The 25492-nt window shown below is 41.2% G+C and overlaps 1 protein-coding gene across 5 annotated transcripts in view; it reads right to left on the bottom strand.

Annotated features, from left to right (window-relative positions):
* Window positions 1-25492, bottom strand: part of TPK1 (thiamin pyrophosphokinase 1) — a 465159-nt gene that overhangs the window by 398199 nt on the left and 41468 nt on the right. The window contains exon 3 of one of the 5 annotated variants that reach the window (XM_051849818.2): window positions 708-805. The exons of the other annotated variants lie outside the window; for them this stretch is intronic. Within the exon in view, the coding sequence (XP_051705778.1) occupies window positions 708-720 (13 nt within the window). The 5' untranslated portion in view covers window positions 721-805. The remainder of the gene's footprint in view (window positions 1-707; window positions 806-25492) is intronic. 5 annotated transcript variants of the gene reach the window in all.

Raw genomic sequence — 25492 nt, 5'->3', positions numbered from 1 at the left:
ATGGACTTACATTTAAGAATTTAGTCATGTCTTAATTCCCAATTCTATTAATATTTTTATACATCGCTCACATAGAACATCTTTCTTTATCAGTAGTTACTAGAAATGAACATAGAAAAAGATGTAACATCTTCAAACCATACCATAGGAAAATGAAAATAAAAAGGAAAGAGGGAAATTATTAACTTTTTCTGTATTTCTCTTTGTACCTGATAAATGTTTAAAGTCTACACTTCCCTAAAGGGAGGTGTGGGGAGGAGGAAGCAGGCACTGGTATGGTGATTAGGGTGCTGACTTGCATGTCTGCATCTCAGATCACAGTGCTGGGTGTGAGTCCTGCTCTACTTCCACTCCAGCTTCCTGCTAATACACACCCTGGAAAGCAGGAAGCAATGGCTGAAATAGTTGGATCCCTGCCACCCACATGGAAACCTGGATTGAGTTCCAAGCCCCTGACTTTGGTCTTCCTGTGGGCATTTGAGGGGTGAACCAGTAAATAGAAGACCTCTCTCAGCCGGCGCCGCGGCTCACTAGGCTAATCCTCCGCCTTGCGGCGCCGGCACACCAGGTTCTAGTCCCAGTCGGGGCGCCGGATTCTGTCCCGGTTGCCCCTCTTCCAGGCCAGCTCTCTGCTGTAGCCAGGGAGTGCAGTGGAGGATGGCCCGAGTACTTGGGCCCTGCACCCCATGGAAGACCAGGAGAAGTACCTGGCTCCTCCATTGGATCAGCGCGGCGGCCATTGGAGGGTGAACCAACGGCAAAAGGAAGACCTTTCTCTCTGTCTCTCTCGCACTGTCCACTCTGCCTGTCAAAAAAAAAAAAATAAAAATAAATAAATAAATAAAAAAACAGAAGACCTCTCTCTCCCTCAAATAGATAAAAATAAATATTTTTAAAAATATGTATGAGTTGATTTTTAAAAAAGCAAATGGGGGAAAAAGTAAAACAAAATTTTTTTTAAATTTAAAAAGAAGGTAAGGATGAGAAACTCGGGAACCAGAAAAGCAGAGTAAAACAGTCCAGAAAAAAGAAAACAAATAGGCTGCAGTAGATACTACAAGATACTTTTATCAGGGAACGAAAAGGAAGTAGCACTAGTCATGTAATAATTAAAAGAAAACAATGCTGCATATTCAGTTAGACATAGATTCATTTAGTATTTACTTATAAAACTTCTAATAAAGAATTATAGCAGTATGAACAATGCCTTTTTAAAGTCAATATTGGGGCCAGTTCTGTGGCATAGTAGGTTAAGCATCCGCCTTCGGCAGCACCATCCCATGTAGGTGCCGCTTTGAGTCCCAGCTGCTCCACTTCCTATCCAGCTCCCTGCTAATGGCCTGGAAAGCAGTAAAAGATGGCACAAGTGCTTGGGTCCCTGCACCCACATGGGAGACGCAGATGAAGCTCCTAGCTCCTGGCTTCAGATAGGCCCAGCTCCAGTTGTTGTGGCTGTTTGGGGAGTGAACCAGCCAGTGGAAGACCTTTCTGTGTGTGTAACTCTGCCTCTCAAGTAAGTAAATAAAAATAAAATCAATACTGCAGCATTGAAAGTATGAGAACCTAGTTGCATGTATAGCAAAATAGCAGTTCAAAGAAAACAAGGAAGCGTCCCTCTGAGAAGAAAGCTGCAGATCAAGATATCAGTCCAGGGCCGGCACTGTGGCATCGTGGGAAAAGCCACTGCCTGCAGTGCTGGCATCCATCCCGTACGGGCGCTAGTTCTAGTCATGGCTGCTCCACTTCCAATCCAGCTCTCTGCTATGGCCTGGGAAAGCAGAAGATGGCCTAAGTGCTTGGGCCCCCACACCTGCTTGGGAGACCCGGAAGAAGCTCCTAGCTCTTGGCTTCAGATAGGACCAGTTCCAGCCATTGCAGCCATTTGAGGAGTGAACCAGCATATGGAAGACCTTTCTCTCTGTCTCTGCCTCTCAGTGTCTACAACATTACCTCTCAAATGAATAAATATAAAAGAAAAGATATCAATCCTCTGCCTCCTGCCACACACTCAAATTAACACCAGAATAAACGTATGAAACTATATACATATATGTACTGTGTGTGTGTATATCTGTACATGCATATTCTTATATAGTACATATATACTCCACTCGCATTGCTATGTAGGATACCATAGTCTAGGTAATCCATAGAGAAAAGAAGTTGATTGTGTTACAGTTCTGGAGGCTGAGAAGTCCAAGAGGAGCACACTGGCTTCTGGTGTCAGGTGATAGCCTCACATGGTAGAACACAGAAAGGCAAAACAGGGCTGAACATACGTCTGCCTCACATGGCAGAAGAGGGAGGACCCACTCCTCTAAGCCAATTTTTAAATGGCATTAATCCATGCATGGGGACAGAGTCTTCATGACCTACAGAGCTTCCCCAAGTCCTTACCTTCCAACAACACCACATAGGGGATCAAGTTCCCAACATGTGAATTCTGGGGACACAGTCAGACCAGAACATATACACTTGCATACAGTCATGAAACTTTAAGATAATTCCAAAACTGTGAACACTGTCTAAAGACTAAGTGAAGAAGTATTTCTCAGCAAATGGGCAAAGCAAGCAATCATGACCGAAAACATTCTATAACTAGCCTCAGTGTTATGAAGCCAAGTACATGTGCTCATTTCTGAGTCACATAGAAAGCTTTATGGTATCTGGAACAAAGCAAATATTCACCGAATACAGTTTACTGCCTATGGCAAGGCCTACTTTCAAAACTTGAAGAAAAACAGCTAATCCCCCTTTCCTCCAGATCCCCTGTTTTTCCCCACTAATGCCTCTCACCTGAATGCCAACGTATGTAAGATAGTTATATACACACTCATATATATATATGCACTCATCCCTATTATCTTCAAAGTTTAGCTTGGGAACTGGCATAAAAACACTTTAAAAATGATCTGTTTCTAATATGAATTCTAAAAGTCACTCATGGTGATGTTTCCTGTGGCACTAAAACAGTTGCACAAAAAACTACACATGGATCCATGCACACAAACTGAACCATCATTATCTGAGTTCTCTACATTTCATTCCAATTAGACTTTTAAAATTTTCTACATCTTACAAAATTTCTCCTAAAGACACCATACCCTGTACAAATGGAAACACAATCTTAGATCCCCCACAAGAACAAATCACAACAGGCTCAACATCAGTGTCATCTGATGAATTTCATGTCCAGTTCTAAGCCAGCTACAAACTGAATTCTGTTTTTTCCCATGACATTCATCATAAGGTCAGTCACTGCATCACAAGGAGGCACAATGAAATAATCAAAGACTTCCAGGACCAATTAATAATCAAAAGTGTTTACGATCGCAAAGTCCCCACCTGCACGCCGGGACTCGCAAACACATCTGGAAATGATAAAGACAGAGAACACACACAGACAACAAAGCTTTTCAGGTAGAATAAGACATTTGCTCATACTTTCTATGAATGCAAAGTGTGGCTAACCAGTTCTCTAGTTACAATTCCCTTACTTTGCTTATTCATAGGATTTTAGTATCACAAGAGTGGATTACATCATCTGTTTCGGTCCCAGATCCTCTGGAGTCCTCCATCATGCAGACGTCTGGCCCATAAGACTGTACTGCTCATGATTCTACCTACTAAAAAGCAAATGAAACAAAGGAGAACCAGCAGAAAATGAAGCCTTCATTTTGTTCTTTGCAAGAACTCTTAACATCTTTTTTTAAAGGTGTAGCATTACTACTGGCTTAAAAATGAATATTTTTGCAAGCTTAAAAATCTCTAAAATGCATTCTATTATGCATTCAGAGTTTATTTTAGAGTTAATGGTATCTTAGTACTGTGTCAGAGTTTAGTTGGCAATGTTTTCTCTTAGTGGTACATAAAATAATGGTGCCTCTTATATGGAATGGCATTAGGGATACAACGAAAACCAGAACTTAAGCTATACTTGCTGTTACTCATATGTTACCTCAACATCACCAATATTGTGGGTTGTAACTAAGTTTATAAATAAACAAGTAAAGTGTGTGGAATGACCATGCCAGGATAAAACACAGAGGGTGTTAACAGAGTGCTCATCGTGTTCTCTGCTTTGTGACAGAAACTAATACTTACACCTAAAACTCATGATTTTTTTCTGATGTCATGAAAGGGCACATGATATTAGGATGATCATTAATGCCTTGAATCTAGTCATGAACACAGGTCCCAAAATACTTAGTGAAGAACAGCAGTCTGAACAACGCATCTTGCATGTGCCAAGTGCAATGAGATCACCATAAATCTGCTGGGAAAATGGAGGAAGGTGTCATTTTTGTCTCCCAGTCTCCAAGGGTCAGAGCATCTGAGGTGGAGGAGGTATGGCACTCTTGGAAGAGAAAATACCATATGCAAAGGATCAAACACATTCCAAAAAAACTGTGAATGAGGGAAAAGCAGTAATGACAATGAGAAAAGAGTAGTGTTAATAACAATACATTATAGGCCATTTAAAAAAATAATCTCCAGCTTCCTTTCCCATTTCAGCTGGAAAACTCAAATTTAAAAAAAAAATCTCCATTTTGATTCAGCTATTATTGGCCTTACTGCTTAGAGCAATGTCAAGGTGTTCCAGAGAGCTGTAAGGTTGTGAATGTCTTCTTCAGACCCATCAGAATTAAAATGAAATCATTCTTAACACTGCTTTTGTTAATCAGCATTATGATTCAGCAGTGAGTGCTTCTAAAATTACAGCCTTCTCCAACAAGCTAAAAAGAACTTGTGAATAAGATTATGAATGAAATCTCAAGAAGACAGGATAAATCTGTTCCCAAGTATAAAAGCCAAAGAATTTATTCCATTAGCATCTGCATAATAAGTGCCAACACAGCAAGCTGTCATGCGAAACTCTTGGCAGGTCCTTCCTTTGAGCCCTGATGAAGTGAGAGCCATAAGGTAGGGATGTGTGAGAAGATAATTAGAACTCTCATTTCCTCAAGCATTGTCAGTCCCAAGACAAAGTGAGGCACCACTACTTGATTACACAGTGAGTTCTACTGTTCCCTAAACTGTGTCTGTACAATAGCTTCTTATATGATGCTACTAAGTAAGAAGGGCTGCAATTCTCCCCCACTAGGAAGCAAGCTCATCAGGAAGGGAAATTTTTGTCTTCCTATTCAATGATGTACCCCTGGTGCCTGGCACAGAGATGTTGAGGAAGTATGCAATGAATACAAGAATAAAAAGGGGGGAGAAAGTAGCAGTTAAAGTATTATATATGTGCTCTTTCATTTAAGCCCTACAAATTGTGGAAGAAATCCTATTACTTTTCCCAGTTTGCTAACACACACACACACACACACACACACACAACTAATGTCTGGGAAGCAAAAGTTACATCACCAATGGTGGAACACAACCAGACTTTCAGATTAAGGCTCTGTGCTGAGCCTCTAGGCTGCCTCTCCCATGCATACACACCGAGCTCCTCTTTAGTACTACATCAAATGCAAGTCCCAAAGGTTTCTGGTGCTTGATTCAGGGGGTTCAGGGGGGAGGGGGATAATCAGAAAAGGGTAAGTGAAAACACTGAGTCCCCAGCAGAATAACATGCTACCTACAAACCTTGACGAAGCGGAAAACAGATGGGAAAGGTGCAGAACATGCCACGCTGACATATGTCACTTTGGTGTAAAGAATGTTTTGAACTGAAGGTAACCGAAAAGCAGCACATGGAAGAAAAGCTCTCTGCCACCCCAGTATTTGCCTAAAACAGGACACAGATGTATAAGTGTCCTCCTCCCCTCCAAGGAAGGAAGTTAATCTCCAGAGACGCAGCTAGACCCTTATCAGCCTGAAGGGGGCACCACAGAGCTTTACTTAACTAACGAACCCTGGTCTACCTTGAGTTCCCCATATACTTTCGCCTTCCCTCAATTTACACCCGCAGAGACTGAAGGCTACTTCTGTTGTCTTGTCCTTACCTACAGATTTGCTGTTCTTTCTGAAAAACGCCGGAGCTCTACCCACTTAATTGAGAATTACTCTTTCCTTGAGTCTTCTTAAATGTATGTAAGATCTACATAGGTTCATAAACTTCTGTTTGCTTTTCTCTTATTTATCTGTCTTGTGTTACAGGAGTCCCAGTTGAGAACTTAAATAAGCCAAAGGAAAATTATTTTTCTCTGTTCCTACAACCTTCAGGGATAAATGGAAATTTTGATGGAGATTCTGGCATTTAAAGATCTTATTATTTTTTTAGCATCTTAAATTTTCCTGATCACAAATTTGTTGTTTACTTTACAGTATTACTTTCCTTCTATCAATCTTTTACAATTATTTCCCAAGTCACATTATTATTATTATTATTATTATTATTGACAGGCAGAGTGGACAGTGAGAGAGACAGAGAAAGGTCTTCCTTTTGCCGTTGGTTCACCCTCCAATGGCCGCCACAGCCGGCATGCTGCGGCTGGTGCATTGCGCTGATCTGAAGCCAGGAGCCAGGTACTTTTCCTGGTCTCCCATGCGGGTGCAGGGCCCAAGGACTTGGGCCATCCTCCACTGCACTCCCGGGCCATAGCAGAGAGCTGGCCTGGAAGAGGGGCAACCGGGACAGAATCCGGCGCCCCAACCGGGACTAGGACCCAGTGCGCCGGCGCCGCAAGGCAGAGGATTAGCCTATTGAGCCACGGTGCCGGCCATAAGTCATTATTTTTAAGAGAACTTTTTAAAAAGCTTTTTGATCGCTGGAGGTCTGTAAATTTAATTCCAATGAACTGGTTAATATGTATAAAGTACATTCTTAAAATAGTACAAAAAATGAAAGTCATTATTTTAGTAGAGAAAAGAAATACCGCATTTCATTACATCTAAGCCAAAGCTTACCAGAACATTTCAGATAATTATTTTTCACACAACTAGGTCATGACTGCCACCTGGCTGACAGTGATTGCAAAGTGTCATTCCAATTTTAGGAAAGCCAAATGATGACAGAAAAATATGTTTCTAAGAATTCATGGAAAAGCAGAAGCAGAAAGAGAGAGTGTGTCTCAAGAACAGTCTGTCAGCTTCTTTCTGAGAGCCTTGCACAAAACAGAGCACCAAACAGGTGCTCAATAAACACCAACTGAAAACAAATTACTGGGGTGCTCTGAAATGTTGTGCATGTGACGACTTCCTTTTAAAACAAGGAATTAAGACACAATAATACCTAAGGTAAAATTGTCAACAGAAAGGTACAGTAAATCATTTTCTTAGACAACCAGATGAACTAAAAAATGGTTATTTGTAAACCCTGGGAGTACTGGAAAATGGAAGGAATGCACAGGAGATAACAATTACTTGACACAAAAGCTATGTCTTAGTGATGGGCACTCCCAAGAGTGTTGAGAGGTTTCAAAGAAAAATGACAAAATAATTTTTATCTGCAGAGATCATGGAGCACTCACTGTAGATAACCATGATTATTCCAATTGTGCATTGTCAAATTATAGTTAATTTACATACTATTCTATACTACACCCATAGCAAATTAATTTTAATGCACACTGGATCAATCTAAAATCAACAATGAAAAAAAAACACATCAACTGATATAAAGTTTAATGTCAACTTCAGTTTATCTATCGATACACACACACACACACACAACACACACACACAACACACACACACAACCCTGAGGGCATTTCAAAAAGTTTTTGGGAAATGGAATTTAAAAAAATAAGTTTATTTTGATGCACAAGATTTTTGAAAACCATGCATAGCTTTTCTAATAGTTTCCATGAACTTCTTGAAGATCATTTATGTGTGTGTATGTGCATTTTGGTGTCTTAAGTTATACAAATAAAAGCAGAGTAAACATAGTCTCCAAATCAAATGGTACACTTCCTGTTAGTGAGGGGGTGGGCATTTTCCATAGCCATTGAGATGACCACTTCCCACACTGGGGTTTCTAGCTTTGATTCCCAGCTCCAGCTCCGTCCAGCTTCCCAGTAATGCAGACCCTGCTGAGGGAACCCACCAATTGTTTCTCACCACCCACATGGCAGATCTGGATTGAGTTCCCCAACTCCCAGCTTTGGCCCCACCAGCCATCGTGGGCTTATGAGGAGTGAATCAGAGGACAGAGAATGGGAGCTCTCTCACTTGCTCTCTCTCTCCCCCCTTCCCTATCTTCTCCTTCTCTCCCTCCCAACGAGAGAGATAGAGATAGAGATAGAGATAGAGATAGAGATAGAGATAGAGATAGAGATAGAGATAGAGAGAGATAGAGAGAGAGAGAGAGAGAGAGAGAGAGAGAAAGGAGAAGACTAATACTGATAAAGCCTAAATTAAAAATTCTTACATAATGCCATTGTTTTATGTGCAAGGACTTCTTGCTTTTTTTTATACAACTTTTTTGTTTTTTAAAGATTTATATATTTTAGGACCAGCACTGTGGCACAGAGGGTAAAGCGGCCCCCTGCAGTGCCAGCATTCCCATATGGGCACTGGTCCAAGTCCCAGGTGCTCCACTTCCGATTCAGCTCCCTGCTAATGGCCTGGAAAAGCAGCATCAGATGACCCAAGTATTTGGGCCTCTGTGCCTATGTGGGAGACCTGAAAGAAGCTGCTGGCTTCTGGCTTCAGACCAGCCCAGCTGTAGCCATCTGTGCCATTTTGGGAGTGAACCAGCAGGTGGAAGATCTGTCTCCCCTCTAATTCTGACTTTCAAATAAATACATTTTAAAATAATAATTAAGATTTATATATTTTATTTGTAAGGCTGAGTTACAGAAAGAAACAGAGACAAAGATTGTGATGGGTGGGGAAAGAGAGATCTGTCATCCACTGGTTCACTCCCCAGATAGTTGCAACAGCCCGTGCTGGGCCAGGCTAGAGCCAGGAGCTTCATCCAGGACTCCCACATCAGTGGCAGGGGTCCAAACATTTGTGCTGCTTTCCACTGCTTTTCCCAGACCATTAGTTGTGAGCTGAAATGGAAGTGGGGCAGCTAGAACAAAACCAGTGCACATTTGGGATGCTTCCACCATGAGCAGCAGCTTTATCCACTATGCCAAAATGCCGCACCTACACAACTTTTTATAAGGAGAGGAGAAAACAGAAACAGAATAAGAATGAAGCAAAGAAAAAACACGAAAGTATGTGGTGAGAAAGTTCTATAACATCATTATGACTCAATAAATGGAAAACACCTATAGAAGATTTTGAAAAAGCTATATATAGAAGCAGCTTTGGGATGGGCGTTGTGTTGAGCCACCACATGGGATGCCTACATGCTATATCAGAGTACCAGCCGAGTCCCAGCTACTTCATTTCCAAACGGACTTCCTGCTTAGGCACCTGCAAAGGCAACAGATGATGGCCCAGATGATGACCCCTGGCACTCATGTGGGACCTTGGGATGGAGTTCAAGGCTCATGGCTTCAGCCTGGCCCAATCACAGCTGTTAAAAGAATTAGGGGAGTAAGCCCAAACATGCTATGATCTGCATCTCTCTCTCTCTCTCTCTCTCTCTCTCTTCCTACCTTTCAAATTAATAAACAAATGTTTTTTAATAAATAAGTTTAAATGGTTCTGTATAAATTGGGGGCTACGCAAGGAAGAGAGGAATAAGATGTGACAATAAGGTTTAGTGGTGAATGTTTCTTTTTAAAGATTTATTAATTTTTTGAAAGTCACAGAGAGAGAGAGAGAGAGAGAGAGAGAGAGATCTTCTATCTGCTCGTTCACCCCTAGATGGTCGCAATGACCAGGGCTGAGGCAAGCCAGAGCCAAGAGTCAGGAGCCAGGAGCCAGGAGCCAGGAACTTCTTTCAGGTCTCCCACATGGGTAGCAGGGGCTTAAGCACTTGGGCCACCTTCTCCTCTCTCTCATGCCATTAGAAGAGAGCGGGATCAGAAATGAAGCAGCTGGGACTCAAACCGGTGCCCATAACAGATGTTGGCTTTACCCACTATGCCATAGCACTGGCCCCTGAATGTCTGTTTTGGTTAAGCAGAGATCTCAATCCTAGAACAAGCAGAAAAAATATTACACCGGCCCATTTCCAGATTATATTCTCATTACCACACGGCCGAGCAGGCAGAAAAAGTGGGGAAACACAGGATTTGATAAATACTTGTTTTAGGACAATGAAGCAACATAAAAGAAATCACAGACCTGGTCTTTATCTTTGACTAGCAAATGGGAAAAATCTCACCCTCAAAATAAATGGATTTATCTATTACAACTCTCCCACACTTTCTCATTAATTCTCCCTGACAGAGCAAAGGGAAGATATAAAATGAGATCTGAGTTCTAGTTATGCTAATATTAGCTGATCCTAGGCTCCTGCAGCTCTATCTGCAGCATCTACTCAACATAGAATAAACACATAACAGAAACCTGTAAGATTTCTTTTTTTTTAGGGAAACACGGAGACAGAGAGCTCCCACCCACCGGTTCACTCCCCTAATGCCCACAACAGCTAAGACAGGGCCAGGCTGATGCCAGGAACCAGGAACTCAATCTAGGTCTGTGATGTGGGTAACAGGAACCCAGCTACTCGAGTCATCACTGCTGTCTCCCAAAGTCTGAATTAGCAGGGAGCTGGAGTCAGGAGCTAGAGATAGGCACCAAGCTCAAGCACTCAGATGGGGGACAGGGTCATTTTAACCACCAGTCCAAATGACCACCACTCTGCAGCTTTTTAAAAGTCAGCTTCCGGGCCTCAATTTCTTCACCCATCTGTTTATTTAACACGTTTTACTGGGCTTGACATTTTTATGAGCTTGGCATAAGGGCACTGAAAAGAGAAACATTATACTTGCCTTCAAACAGCCCATAGTTTAGTAGGGACAGATGATGAACATAAGGTTGTATAAGACAAATAAAATAAAGATACAAGAATAAACCTAGGAAAAGCATGTGTGAGCCCAAGACCAAATTAATTCACTTAGTCAAGTCTATCATGAACATTTTTGCCAAATTGGTATTAATCTAATGAGTTAAATAACTCCTATTCATTTCTCAAAGTGTAACTACCACCAACTGTCTTGAATAAATTGGAAATTATATCTGAATAGAATTCATTATAAAATTGATTCATTCAAGCTGTAAACTAAGGTTTTGAAAAGAATTAGAAAAAAAGGGACAACTGCCATGTACTTGAATCGTATCCAAGGCACATTTTAATAGGGATCTTCTCAAATACCCCACTGTTAGTGATAAAAATCCACGTGCCCTGTGGAATATCTGAATTCCTAATTACAGACCCTGTATTTGAGAAAATTCACTTCTAGGAAGAAGTTACATGGATAGACGGATAGATAAGTTCACAAAACCATAAAGGAATCCAGGAGAAGCCTAGTTCATGTTACATGGCTTAAAATAGTCAACTTGAGTCCACAGATCCTTACAGATAAGTAAAATACCAAGGAAAGAGGCCAATGAATTACTGAGCCACCACTTCAAGATGGCATGCAGGGACCAAAAGAGGCCTTCCTTATAATGGCCTCAGATATTCCAATACTGTACCCACAAAAAAGGAAAGAAGCAAGGGATCTAAGAAGTAATGAAGAGAAGGAGGAACAGAGAGGAAAGGGACTACCCTAGAACTAAAAGCAATAAGCAACAAAGTGGTCACTGATAAGGACTTAATTATAGACAGAAGAGATGTATCTAGGGAAACTAAAGTAAAAAGCAAATCCTCAAAGAAATATAAAACACAAAAGAATAGATAAGAGATGTAAGAAAATATGTTAACAATAAATAAAATTAAGAAGAAATACAAGAACTTTCCTTCTAAGGAAAAGATCAGAAAAAATAAAATGCAAACCCTTAAAGCAGAAATGAACATGCAGTTTTTCTGAGGACCTGGTAACTGCTACCTACCATATTTCCTTGAAAGCCAGGATATTCAGCTTTCTGTTGCTCTGATCAAATTTATTCAGTCAGCTGTGAGACTCTTGACTTGCTTTAATATTTGATGCACCCCCTTGTCCAAAGCTCATTAAGCATCCAGCATCTGATATTGAACTATATAGTGTTCATGTTTTTTGGGGGGGAAGATCTTAGAACCAAAAAGATTTAGTTTTATTCTTTGAAAATAGATTTATAACATTAATCCATGAGATACCCATAAACAAGAAAGTCGAATACCAGATTCTTCTATTGGCTGGTATAGAAAATTGCTTTCTTTCACTTATTAAATAAACACTTTCTGCTTGCTATGCTATCTGTGGGGCTACAGATGCAAAAAATCTGGAATAAAAAATTTACAGAGCATAATATTTAAACATTTTGTAAGTATAAATTCATAAGGTTTTCCATAAACAATGTAAGGCTTGAAATGTGGTAAATTTCTTAGCATTTTTACACAGAACTTTACGACAGATTAGCTCTCTATGAAGAATGTGTGTGGGACAGCAGGTAAAGCTGTCATTTGGGAAGCCAGCATCCCCTATCAGAGCATGTTTCAGTCCTAGCTACACCATGACCAATCCAGCTCCCTACTTATGCATCTGGAAAGCAGTGGATGATGGTTGAAGTGCTTGGGCCCCTACACCTCATGTGGGAGACCCAGATGAAGGTCTTGGTTCCTTCGACCTGGCCTAGTCCTGCTTTGGTGGCCATTTGGGGAGTGAACCAGCATTTGGAAGATCTCTTTTTCTCTTTGTGTCTCTACCTGTCTCTGTAACTCTACCTTTCAAATAAATAAATATTTTAAAAAAGACTCCTAGAAGGTGAAGATCACTAAAAAACAATATGAAACTTAGTTTGTATTGGTGGAAAATCTTCTTCACATTAACAAAAACTACCCAATTGTAATTCCTACTTGATGGTGTTCTTCAGAGGTTTTTTGTCACTGATTTCTAAGGAAATCTATGAATAATCTCTTTTAAAAAATGCTTATGTCCGGGGCTGGTGCTGTGGTGCAGTGGGTTAATGCCTGGTTTGCAGCACTGGCATCCCATATGGGCACTGGTTGGAGTCCCGGATGTTCCACTTCTGATCCAGCCCTCTGCTTTGGCCGGAGAAAGCAGCAGAAGTTGGTCCAAGTCCTTGGGACCCTGCACCCATGTAGGAGACCAGGAGACCAGAAGAAGGTTCTTGGCTTTGGACCGGCTCAGTTCTGGCTGTTGTAGCCATTTGGGAAGTGAACCAGTGGATGGAAGAGCTCTCTCTCTCTCTGGATTTCTCTCTATATAACTTTATCTTTCCAATAAATAAAATAAATCTTAAAAAAAAATGCTCAGGTCCACCACCAATGACTCTGGCATTCCATATGGCTGCTGGTTCAAGTCCCAGCTGTTCCACTTCTTATCCAGCTCCCTGCTAATGTGCCTGGGAAAGCAGCAGAGAACAGCACAAGTGTTCAGGTCCTTGCACCCATGTGGGAGACCCAGAAGAAACTCTTGGTTCCTAACTTTGGCCTGGCCCAACCCTAGCTGTTGTGTTCATTTGGGGAGTGAGCCAGTGTCTTTCCTCTGTCTCTAATCATGCCTTTCAAATAAATAAATCTCTTAAAAAATGCTCATATATAAAAAGTACACAAATTTGATTAAATATACATATATTTCTTACATATAAAATGCACTCTTTCTCTTAACATTTCAGGTGTGCCAGAGTAAGGCAGGTGCACGCATGTGTCTGTGCTGAAGGGCAGGGAAGGAATCACAGTGGCCCATGGTGAGGTGTTGGAGTCAAGGAAAGGGGACGAGCACTACCACCACAGGTGTCAGAGTTGAGGGGGAACACAGAATACTGTCACTCTCACTCAGCCATTGTGAGCATTAAATCATCATGAAAACGTAACACAATGCCTTCCACAGAGCATGAAAAACCACAGGACAGAGATTTGTACCTGTTTTGTTCATGCTGTAGCCTCAATACCTAGAAGGTGATTGCTATATAAGAAATAATTATTTGACAAATGGATGAACATCAATACTGGGTTTCTACTCAATAATTAGAATTATGATAACAGAAGCTTGCAGGAGCTTGAGAAAACCAAGAAGGCCTAGTGCATGTTCGTGTGTGATCTGTCCAACAAAAGTTCATGTGTTGGAAGCTTTGTCCCCAGGATTGCATGTAAAGATGTGGTGGCACTTCAAGAGGAGGGATGTGGGGATAAATCAGTATGGGTCTCTCCTCTTTCTCTGCTTCCATGTTTGACAGGTGATGTCTTGCTACTGTGATGCCATCAGTCATGAGGTGCAGTCAGAGAAGCTCTTGCCATGGCACATGTTATACCACTTAGACTTCTAGCATCCCAATCTATGAGCTAAATAAACCTCTACTTACACAGCCACAGCTATTTTGTAACAGAGAGCTAATACACGAGTGAGTACAAAGCAAAATCAGGGGGCCAGTGCTGTGGTATAGCAGCTTAGACTGCCACTCATGGTTCTGGCATCCCATAGTCGAGCATGGGTTCAATTCCCTGCTGCTCCACTTCAGATCCAGTCCCCTGCTAACATGCCTGGGAAAGCAGTTGAAGATTGCCTAAGTGCTTGGGTCCCCACTAACCATGTAGGAGACTTGAATGTAGTTCCTTGCTCCTGGCTTCAGAATGGCCCACCACTGGCTCATCCAGTCATCTGGAGAGTAAATCAGCAGATGGAAGCTTTCTCTCTCTCCTCTCCTCTTCTCTCCTATCCCCTGCTCTCCCCTCCTCTCCTCTCTCCCTCCCTCTCTTTCTCCCTATCACTCTTTCAATTAAATGAATAAATCTTCTAAAAAATGTCAAATCAGAAAAAAAATGGTACTAAAAGCCAAAGAAGCAAAAATTTTAAGATATATCAATCACAAAATTGATTTGCTCCTGTCTTGGGATCCCTTTGAGATATCAAGACTAATATATGAAAATTTAAAGGCAAATAACATCAGTCAATGAGAACTTCAGCAAATTTTGAAAGAAATGAAAGAGAACTGATCAAGTTGATAATAAAGTAGAAGCACAAGAAAAACTACAAGTAACAAGCATAGTGGAAAGCCGGGGTGGACCTGTGCATTGATGCTGGGAGACAATTCTTTATGAGTCTTTCACATCTCTGTCCATCTTGTAAGGGAAGAACTGATTGCCTTTGTTTGGAGCTATCTTTTCAAGAATACCTGAATAGATAAGGAACCTGGAAGCTAGACTATATTCGCTTCAAGAGCAGATATACTGTTGTAATTGTAGAAACATCAGAATGTACAGTAGGAATTAGGCATGAAATGCTGGTACTCCCCTGTCCATTAGTGCCAGCGATGATTATCCAGATGAAGTAGAATGGCATGGGAGGTACGACATGTAAAGAATGGCAAACCCTTCGCCAAAACTTTTCATTGTTTGTGTTGCAAAAGAAACAAAATTGTACCCCAGGCTTGCAAAAGAAAATCACAGTTCTGGTTAAGGACTTCAAGGCTGCAGGGGTAGTAAGAGACGTAAGATCTCAACACAACCAGCAGTCATTCTTAAGTGAAAAAGGCAAACAGTAGTTGGAGATTCACCAACTGAATTCAGTTGTTCCTAGAGCCACTGTGACTGTAACGGAACCCACTGCACACACTATTAAATACAATCCTTCGTATGAGATCTTGGGCATTACCAGTACCTTCTTTTCCATCCCACAGTTACCTGAAGACCAACAGTAATTTGAAATCACATGCAAAGGCTCTAGGTACTCCCTACAGGGAGCCTAAACTCCTCAGAGCTATTTGCCACCAGGGGATGAATCAAGATTTTGGGTCCACTGACATTCAAAGTTTTCACTGCCAATGAAATTCTGGTGTTTACCAAATCAGAAGCCTCACTCTCAGCAGTCCTCACTGTGGTGTTATCACACCTCTGCCTGCAAGGGGAGCTGATAAACCCTCGCTATCTACATGAACCTTCCCAAGTTAAAATTCTCATAGTAGGAGGGCAGATTCATGTTCAGTATCTCACAGTCAAAAAAAAAAAAATCTGCTGGTGTCGGTGCTGTGGTGTAAAAGGTTAAGCCTCGGTCCGCAGTGTCCACATCCCATATCAGCACTGGTTCAAGTCCCGGCTGCTCCACTTCTTATCCAGCTCCCTGCTAATGTGCCTGGGAAATTAACAGAAGATGGCCCAAGTGCCTGGGCCCCTGCACCCACATGGGGGACCGGGAAAAAGCTCCTGACTCCTAGCTTCAGATCACCCCAGCTCTGGCCATTGTGGCCATTTGGGGAGTGAACCAGCTCTCTCTGTCTCTCCATCTCTTTCTCGAACTCTGCCTTTCAAATAAATAAATCTTAAAAAAATAAAAATCTATTCCTAAGTCCCCTGAAGGAGACTCAACACCTTATTGCACTCTTTGGGTACAGGAAACAGTATGTGCCTCACTTCAGCATTCTACTCATTACTTTATATTGGGTAACCTACAAACCAGAAATACAGTCCAAAGAATACAGTCCAAAGAAAGAAAGTGGGCCCATGAGAAACTGTCCAACAAGCTGTTGGCACACTCTTGACTTCTGGGACTCTGCACATCATGAATGACCTCGAAGACATAGTCTTTGTGAATGATGATTTTATCTACTAGAACATTCAGCAAAGGGAAGCAGTCTCCAACCAGATGCATTCCGTGGGGTTCCAGGTGCGTCACCTCCCCAAGAGGTTACCAGCAAAAGCAGGTATGTGTTTGCCTAGAGGTTCCTCTTAAAACTAACTGCTGGATCCACAGAGGCCTCATGACTCCTGAGAGTGTTACTGCCTGCTGGATCCACAGAGGCCTCATGACTCCTGAGAGTGTTACTGCCATTGAGTAGTGGATCAGCTTGGACTCAGGAACCATCAAGGTGGGAAAGTTCCTGGTCCCTATTGGTTGCAGCTAAGCTGATACCTAATGTTCACCGTGTTGCTGCAGCCGTTTAATCTCAGCACCAATTCTGCTGAAGTGAAGATGGATGTGGCATCTCTGCTTAGTAGGCAAAGCTCAAAGCCACTATCATAGCTCTGATGAGCCTTATTCTTTTTACTGACTCTTCAGCTATTACCAATGTCTTATCTCAGGTTGGCCTCATTACACTGACTGGAATACTGCTGCTAGCACCTTTGATTAAATTTGCATCTGAAAGATTGAAAAGATCTGAGTGTCAATTTGATTAATCAGAGTGGTTGTTAGAATGGGGTATTCATTGGGGGGCAGCACTGTGACACAGCAGGTAAAGCCGCTGCCAGAAGTGTTGGCTTCCCATGTGGGTGCTGGTTCGAGTCCCGAGTGCTCCACTTCTGATCCAGCTCTCCGCTGTGGCCTGGGAAAGCAGCAGAAGATGCCCCAAGTCCTTGGGTTGCTGCACCTGTGTGGGAGACCCAGAAGGAGCTCCTGGCTCCTGGCTCCAGTTTGGTGCAGCTCTGGCCTTAGTGGCCAACTGGGGAGTGAACCAGCAGATCAAAGACCTCTCCCCCTCTCTCTGCCTCAGTCTTTCAAACAAATAAATAAATCCAAAAAAAAAAAAAAAAAAAGAATGGGGTATTCATATGAAAATTCATCAGAAGCAAAGGCAGTAGAGAAACAAGTGCAAATGTCATTGGGAGTTAATTCTCCATGATTCTCTCTCTGATGTTTCTGCATGTCTTGTAGAAGAGGTATTTACTACTTTTGTTCCATGCAATTTTTCCAAGATGCTTGGGAAGATAAAAACAGTATCTTCTCTAGAGCAAAAGGCAGGCATGCTTACTAAAGATAATGCCTTTCTTCGGGTCATTTACTTCCAATTATAAAAAGCCCTGCGTTTCTCTCCTGCAACCCAGGGGTGGTTTTATTGGACTCTCTTCACATTATCCCCCAGGAAACTGGCCACAACATGCTAACCCACACACTACTGATATCGCTGTGAGTAAAACTGACTTCCTCCCTGCATTAGGAGTCCCCTCAGTGAAACTGAGGCCACACAAAGAAGTTAGTTTGCAAGTTGGCAGTAAAATCAGAAGCTGTTCACAGTTCTTACTATTTATAAAAACATATCCAATCTATCATACTTTTATGCCCAAGAATGAGCTGCATATTACCTTGTATGATAAAAAGCTAAGAAAAATATTAATAAATTTAATGAATGCACACTATTATTCTTCACACCCATACATATAAATACCCAATTTGATTATATGTACTATGCCATTTATAATTTACAACTTTTATAATATTTTACTCCAGAAAGGGAAGGGAAGGGAGGGGAGAGGAAGGAGGGTGGAAGGGAAATTCATTATATTGTTACAATTGAATCTATGAACTATATTGAATCTGTTAAAATCTTAAAAACTAAAAATAAATTTAAAAAGTAAAATTTTACTTTTAGCTGTCAAATGAACAAGAGTAAAATCATAAAGAACTAAGGAGCACAAGACTTTTGTTTCAAAAACAACTTTTAGAAATCAATTAAAGCACTGGTATCTAAAATACTCTCGTGGAAATTTACAGTGTTTCCATAGGAATTTTTCTCAGAATCTGCACCTCTTGTTCATGCTATCAATAATATATCAGTACAGAATAAATATTAAAGAAGTCACATTTCTGAAATGTGTAAGAATACCATGCTTTATAGAAACAGTAAATATGTCAGAAGAATACATATTCAGGCTTGCAGGTAGAAAACCTATGTCTATGTCAACAAGGCTGCTGAAAATGTAACTGATTTTCTTTCCCTCCATAAGACAGTATCAACTATCTCATAAAACATAAGCCACTTTTGTTCATATCATAAACTACCAAGTCAAAATACATGCATATGAGTGCAGCCATGGTGTATGTCTCAGTAAATGCCAGTTATCGTCATCATAAATTTCTAACAGCTCATTATAAACAAAACCCAAGAACAAGATCCAAAATCACATTATTCGAAAGACAGGTCATCACCGATGATTGATACCTTCTATACACAGCCAAGATAAGGGACTACTACATAGTGATAACCTCTATATTCTGTAAGAAAAAAAAATGTGCACATTCTTTGAGAGGTTTTTCAACACTGAGGCAACAAAAACATTACTGATGTAAATTCCTATAGCACATTACTTCATTTATAAATATTCCAGCATGTATCTCAATAAAGTTCTGTAAAAATAATAACCACAACACTAATAATGACATCCAAAAAGTGAATAATGAGTGCCTAATACAAAATATCAGTGTATTCCAATTTCCTCTTCTGCTGTGAAAAATATTTTTATATTTGGTTCATTCAAATGAGAATCCACACAAGGTCCATGCATATGTGTCTTCTATCTCTTTTAATCCAGGTTTTTCTTCCATGTCTTTTTATGGCTTTCCTCGTAACTTATTTGTTAAAAGAATTAAATTGTTGATGCCACATCCTGGATTTTGCTGACCGTACTTAATGATATCATTTGGTATATTCTGTCTTCCCCAGAACTTCTTAGAAGCTGATACTTTGAGTCAGTGATCCATTTCTTGGTTCCCAGCTGTCAATATACTCCTCCTTACCTCCCCTGTGACAGTGAAGCTAAGTAGGTAAATATTTCTGACCACCTAGCTCAACATAAGGCTTTAACAGTAGGTGGCAGAAGGACACTGCAAAAGGAAGGGGCCTCTCTCCCTGGTTTTGGCATATGTGTCTCGTTGGGTTCCAGCACCGGACATGGTTTTGTCCAACCATGCTGAAAGCATCAGCAGTATCTTCCTATGGGTGGCTTCTCTGGATTATCCCTTTCAGGAGCATCTAAAGATGAGCACCCAAGCAGGGCACCTCACCATTACCAGCTTACCCCAGAACAACCTCATCCCAGCCAGTTTTGTAGCAGAGTACCAACACCTTTTAGATGACCTCCTTATGCCCCTGCACACCCATCTCAGGAGGCTTTGCAAGGAGTAGCAATGCGTAAGGAACCTGTGAGTGGTTTTCCACTGATAGCCCACAATCAAGTGTCCTGGCAGCAGAGCACCACTAAGTAGGTGCCTCCATTTGAACATTTTCTCTGGTACCTGCCCAGTAAACTCTAAGTCATGGCAACTGCCTATGAGTACTCTTCCTAGCACTCCTGAGATAGTTCCTGAAGCATGGCTCTCCAGTGAGGCCACGGACATACTGCCCCAATAAGGTCTGGGTGTGCCTGAGTGCTGGGCTCTTCCTTGGACAATCTGCCTCAGTCCTGGCAGTCAAGACTGCTCTCCATACATCTATTAGCCCTACATGCCTTTGCCAATCCACCTAATCTACTTCCCTATTAATTCTTTAGATGAATTTTTCCATTTTCAGGAAATGATATGGTTTCTCTCCTTTATGTGGACCATGACAGACACATAGCAATATCAGATTCAGCTATTTTCTGCTAAGTAGAATTGAGTATTTCCATCAGTAAGCAAAAATGCCTGCTTGTCTTTCTTTCTTACAATCATAATCTATCTCCACTACTCTGTTAAAGGTTAAAACTTTAATACTGTTGCTGTTTTTTAATTCTACAATTACTCAGTAAGGGTGAGATTTTAGTTCTATTATGACTTATTTATGACAGACCTTCAAAAAGTCCATGAAAATGAATATTATGAGAAAACTATGAATTGCGAAAAAATTTTGTACCAAAATAACCTCATATTAACTTGTTAAAACATTCCTGAACAGGATCTAGTTGGAAGCACCAGGAAAGATAAAACATCCACTTTAAATAGCCCTATCAGAGAACACGAATTCTGCTAAAATAGAGGCAATAAAAAACATAAAATTTATGGATAAGCTTGGGTGAAAGAATGGTAAAGTCATTGATGCTTCACAAAAAGTTTATGGGGACAATGGCCCCAAAGATATCAGCAGTTTACAAATGGATTACTCATTTTCAGAAGGAAGGAGATGGTGTTGGATTTGAAGCCTGCAGTGGCAGATCTACCCTATCAATATATAAAAAAAAAAAAAAACCTAATCTTGCTTGTGAACTATGAAGAGGACCAATGATTAACAGCAGAAATAGACAACACCACAGACATCTCAACTGATTCAACTTATACAATTCTGATGAATTAGAATGGAGCAAGCTTTCTACTCAATGAGTTTCAAAGCTGTTATACCCACATCAGCGACAGGCAAGAGCAGAGCCTTTAACGGAAATTTTAAACAAGTCAGATCAGGATTCTGAAGAATGAAAACAGGAGACGAAACATGGCTTTACCACTATAATCCTGAAGAAAAAGCACAATCAAAGCAATGGCTACTAGGAGGTGGACATGACTCAGTCCAAGCAAACGTGAATGGGCCAAGAACGGAGACTGGGGTCAGCACTGTGGCATAGTAGACTAAGCCTCCACCTGCAGTGCCCACATCTCATATGGGTGCCCGTTTGTGTCCTGGCTACTCTTCTTCTGATCCAGCTCTCTGCTGTGGCCTGAGAAAGCAGTAGATGGCCCAAGTGCTTGGGCCCCTGCCACCCACGTAGGAGACCTGGAGGAAGTTCCTAGCTCCTGGCTTCGGTTCAGCCCAGCTCTAGCCGTTGCAACCATTTGAGGAATGAACCAGAGGATGGAAGACTTTGTCTCTTTCCCCCCTCTCTGTAATTCTAACTCTCAAATAAATAAAATCTTAAAAACAAACAAACAAACAAACAAGAATGAAGGTTGTAGCAACAGTATTTTGGGATGTTCAGCAGGACCAAAGATGATAACATCTCTTTATTAAAAGTGTTCTTTGAGAAAGCCAAAGTTTTAGCAGAAAAACACCCAGGAAAACTTCACCAGAGTCCTTCTCCACTGTGACAATGCTCTTGATGACCTTTCTCATCAGACAAGAACAACGTGGTGCTTTTCCATGGAAAAATCAATAGGCATCCACCTTCGTCTTTTTTATCTTTTTAAAGATTTTATTTATTTATTTGAGAGGTAGAATTACAGACAGAGAGAGGGAGAGACAGAGAGAAAAGTCTTCCGTCCACTGGTTCTCTCCCCAAATGACCACAATGGCCAGTGCTGGGCCGATCCAAAGCCAGGTACCAGGAACTTCTTCCAGGTCCCCCTATGGGTGCAGGGGCCCATGCACTTGGACCAGCTTCTACTGCTTTCCCAAGCCATAGCAGAGAGCTAGAACACAAACTGTTGCCCCTATAAGATGCCGGCACCTCAGGCAAAGGCTTAGCCTACCGCACCACAGCACCAGCCCCCACCTTACAGTCTTAATTTGGTTCCTTCTGACTTCTTTTCCTAATCTTAAAAAATAAAAATAAAAAATAAATTCAAAGAATCTTGATTAAGAACATGAAGAGGGCCAGCGCTGTGGCACAGCAATTAAGCCTCTGCTTAAAATGCCAGCATCCAATATGGGAGCCAATTCCAGGCCCAGCTGTTCTACTTCCAATCCAACTCCGTGCTAATGTGACTGGGGAAGCAGCAGATCATGGCCCAAGTTTTGGGCCCCTGCACCCACCTGAGAGACCGGGAAGAAGTTCCTGGCTCCTAGCTTTGGCCTGGAATTCATCTGGGGAATGAACCAGCAGGTGGAAGATCTTTCTTTCTTTGTCTTTCCTCCTCTCTCTATAATTGCCTCTCAAATAAATAAAAAATACATCTAAAAAAAAAACCAGGTAAATGAAAAGACAAGCTATAGACTGGGAAAAATATTTGAAAACCATATACCTGACAAAGGGCTAGTATCTGGAATACAGAAAAAAAAATTATCAAAATGCAATAGGAAAAAAAGTCAAATTAGAAAATGGGCAAATATCATGAATAGACATTTTGCCAGAGCACATACAGATGGCAAATAAGCATATAACAAGCTGTTCATCATCTGATATTTAGGGAATGCTAATGAAAACCACAATGTGTCATCATTATGCACCATCAGAATGAGTAAAATAAAAACAGCAGCAATACCAAATGACTGAAAAGATGTGTCACTCACATTAATTTAACTTTATATTGCAATTTTTTTTACAAACTTTTTGAAACCCCTTATGTAACAATGGTGAGAAGCTACCTTGGAAAAGAATATGGCAGTTTCTTAAAACTAAATACAAGGAAAAAAAAAAAAACTAAATACAAGGGCTGGTGTCGTGGTACAGCAGGTAAAGCTATTACTCAGGATGCCTGCAACCTGTATCGGAGTGCCTGGTTGAGTCCCAGCTACCACAGGCTTGCAACCCAGCACCCTGCTAATGTACCTGGGAGGCAAAAGATGATGGCCACAGTATCTGGGTTCCTGTTACCCACTTGGGAAGCTCAGATGGAGTTTCTGGCTCCTGGCTTTGGCCTGGTCCAATACCAGCAGGCATTTGAAGAGTGAACCACTGGATAGAAGGTCTCCCTCTCATGTGTCACCCCACCCACTCTGTTTCTCTGCCTTTCAAGAAAATACATAAATAAATCTTAAAAAAAAATAAAAAAGAACGACAACCCTAAACACACAACTACCATTTAAGCTGGCAATTGCACTCCAGGGCACTTATCCCAGAAAAATCAAGACATGTTCACACAAAAAAACTAGTACATTAATTTTTATAGCAGCTTTATTTGTAACAGCCCCAAACCTGAAAACACTCCAATGGCCCTCATAGGGGAAACATTCAAGAAACTGGTACATTCCTACCATAGAAGTCTAACTAGTAATAAAAGGGAGGAACTATTGGTACACTCAACAACTTGAATGGACGTCAAGGGAATGATGCTGAACAAAGAGAACCTCAAAAGCTTTCATAAAAGGGCCCTTTAAAAAGTTTAGGGAAAATGGGACTGAAACGTTAATTTATTTTGGTGCCAAAAATTTTTTGAAGTCCATGCATACAAGGCTCATTAAAAAGTTCATGGAAAACATATATAATGAAAACATTAGGCACAGATTTAAAAAAAAAATCTATACCAAAACAAACATCTTTTTTTAAAAATTTTATTTAAGGCATACAAATTTCATGTATTTAAAAACTTATCTTTTAATTCCATTTTGCCACAAACTTTTTAAAATACTCTTGTACTGTATGGTTCCATTTATACCAAATTCTTAAAATAATATTATAGAGATAAGAGATCCAGGTAATTGGATACTAAGGGTTAGGGATTGAGAGGAAAAAAAAGAGAGAGAGAGAGGCGTGGATGAGGGCATAAAAGGGGTAGAACTGACATAACAGTTCTGCATCTTGAATGATATGAACCATACTTACAGATGAAGACTACATGGAATTAAAGATGCACACATGTACAAAACACATCCACACACATGCACACGCACACAATGAGTACAATAAACAGGGGCAATATGAATAAGCCTTGTGAACAGAACCAGAGTCAGTTTCCTAGGTTTTTTTTTTTTTTTTTTAAAGATTTATTTATTTATTTGAAAGTGTTACAGAGAGAGGTAGAGACAGAGAGGTCTTCCATCTGATGGCTCACTCCCCAGATGACCACAACGGTTGGAGCTGCACCGATCTGAAGCCAGGAGCCAGGAGCTTCCTCTGGGTTTCCCATGTGGGTGCAGGGGCCCAAGGATTTGTGCCATCCTCCACTGCTTTCCAGTCCATAGCAGAGAGCTGGATTGGAAGAGAAGCAGCCAGGACTAGAACCGGCGTCCATATGGGATGCTGGCGCCCCAGGCCAGGGCGTTAACCCACTGAGCCAGTGCACCGGACCCATTTCCTAGGTTTGATACTACACTATACTTAAGTAAAACATTACCACCAGGGGAAATGGTGTGAGGCATACAGTGGACTTCTCTGTATATTTTCTTTGCAACTTCCTGAAAATCTATACTTATTTCAAAATAAAAAGTTGAAAACCACACACCTACAGTGCTGTGATCTGAATGTTTGTATCACCTCCGAAAATCCTATGACAAAATGTAATCATCAGTGTGATGGTATTAAGAGGTGAGGTCCTCATCAATGGAACTATGTTCCTACAAAATCTACCCAGGGAAGCTGTGTCCTTGTCCTACCATGTGAAGATAGGATTAAAAAGCACCATCTGTAAACCAGAAAGCAGGCCTTCAACAGACAGCAGACACACCAGCACCTTCAACTTCAGCCTCCAGAACTGTGTGAAATGGACTTCTGTCATTTAGAAACTCTCTAGTTTATAGTATTTTTCTACAGCAGCCCAAATGGACTAAGATGCACAGAGAACTTATAAATGAAATAAAATCAAAAAAATTATGCAAACTTCTTAGCAATCACGGTCAAAAGCAAACAAAAAAATCTCCAGTTCAAAGACTGTCAGCCTGAATATAAAATTAAAATCTAGGCCAGCTCTCTCCTGTGGCCCAGGAAGGCTGTGGAGGATAGCCCAAGTGCTTGGGCCCTGCACCTGCATGGGAGACCAGGAGGAAGGACCTGGCTCCTGGCTTCACATTGGCGCAGCGCTGGCTGTAGCGGCCATTTTGGGGGGTGAACCAACGGAAGGAAGACCTTTCTGTCTGTCTCTCTCTCTCTCACTGTCTAACTCTGCCAGTCAAAAAAAATTAAAAAAAAAAAAATCTAGGGGCCAGCACTATGGCCTAGTGAGGCAGCGCCGACATTCCCTAAGGTTTGAGTCCCAGCTGCTCCACTTCTGATCCAGCTCTCTGCTATGGCCTGGGAAAGCAGTGGAAGATGCCCAAGTCCTTGGCC

The sequence above is a fragment of the Oryctolagus cuniculus genome, chromosome 3, assembly GCF_964237555.1.
Source record: "Oryctolagus cuniculus chromosome 3, mOryCun1.1, whole genome shotgun sequence".
Taxonomy (NCBI): Eukaryota; Metazoa; Chordata; class Mammalia; order Lagomorpha; family Leporidae; genus Oryctolagus; species Oryctolagus cuniculus.
Note: the sequence above shows the minus strand (reverse complement) of the source record. Positions and strands in the feature narration are given on the sequence as shown.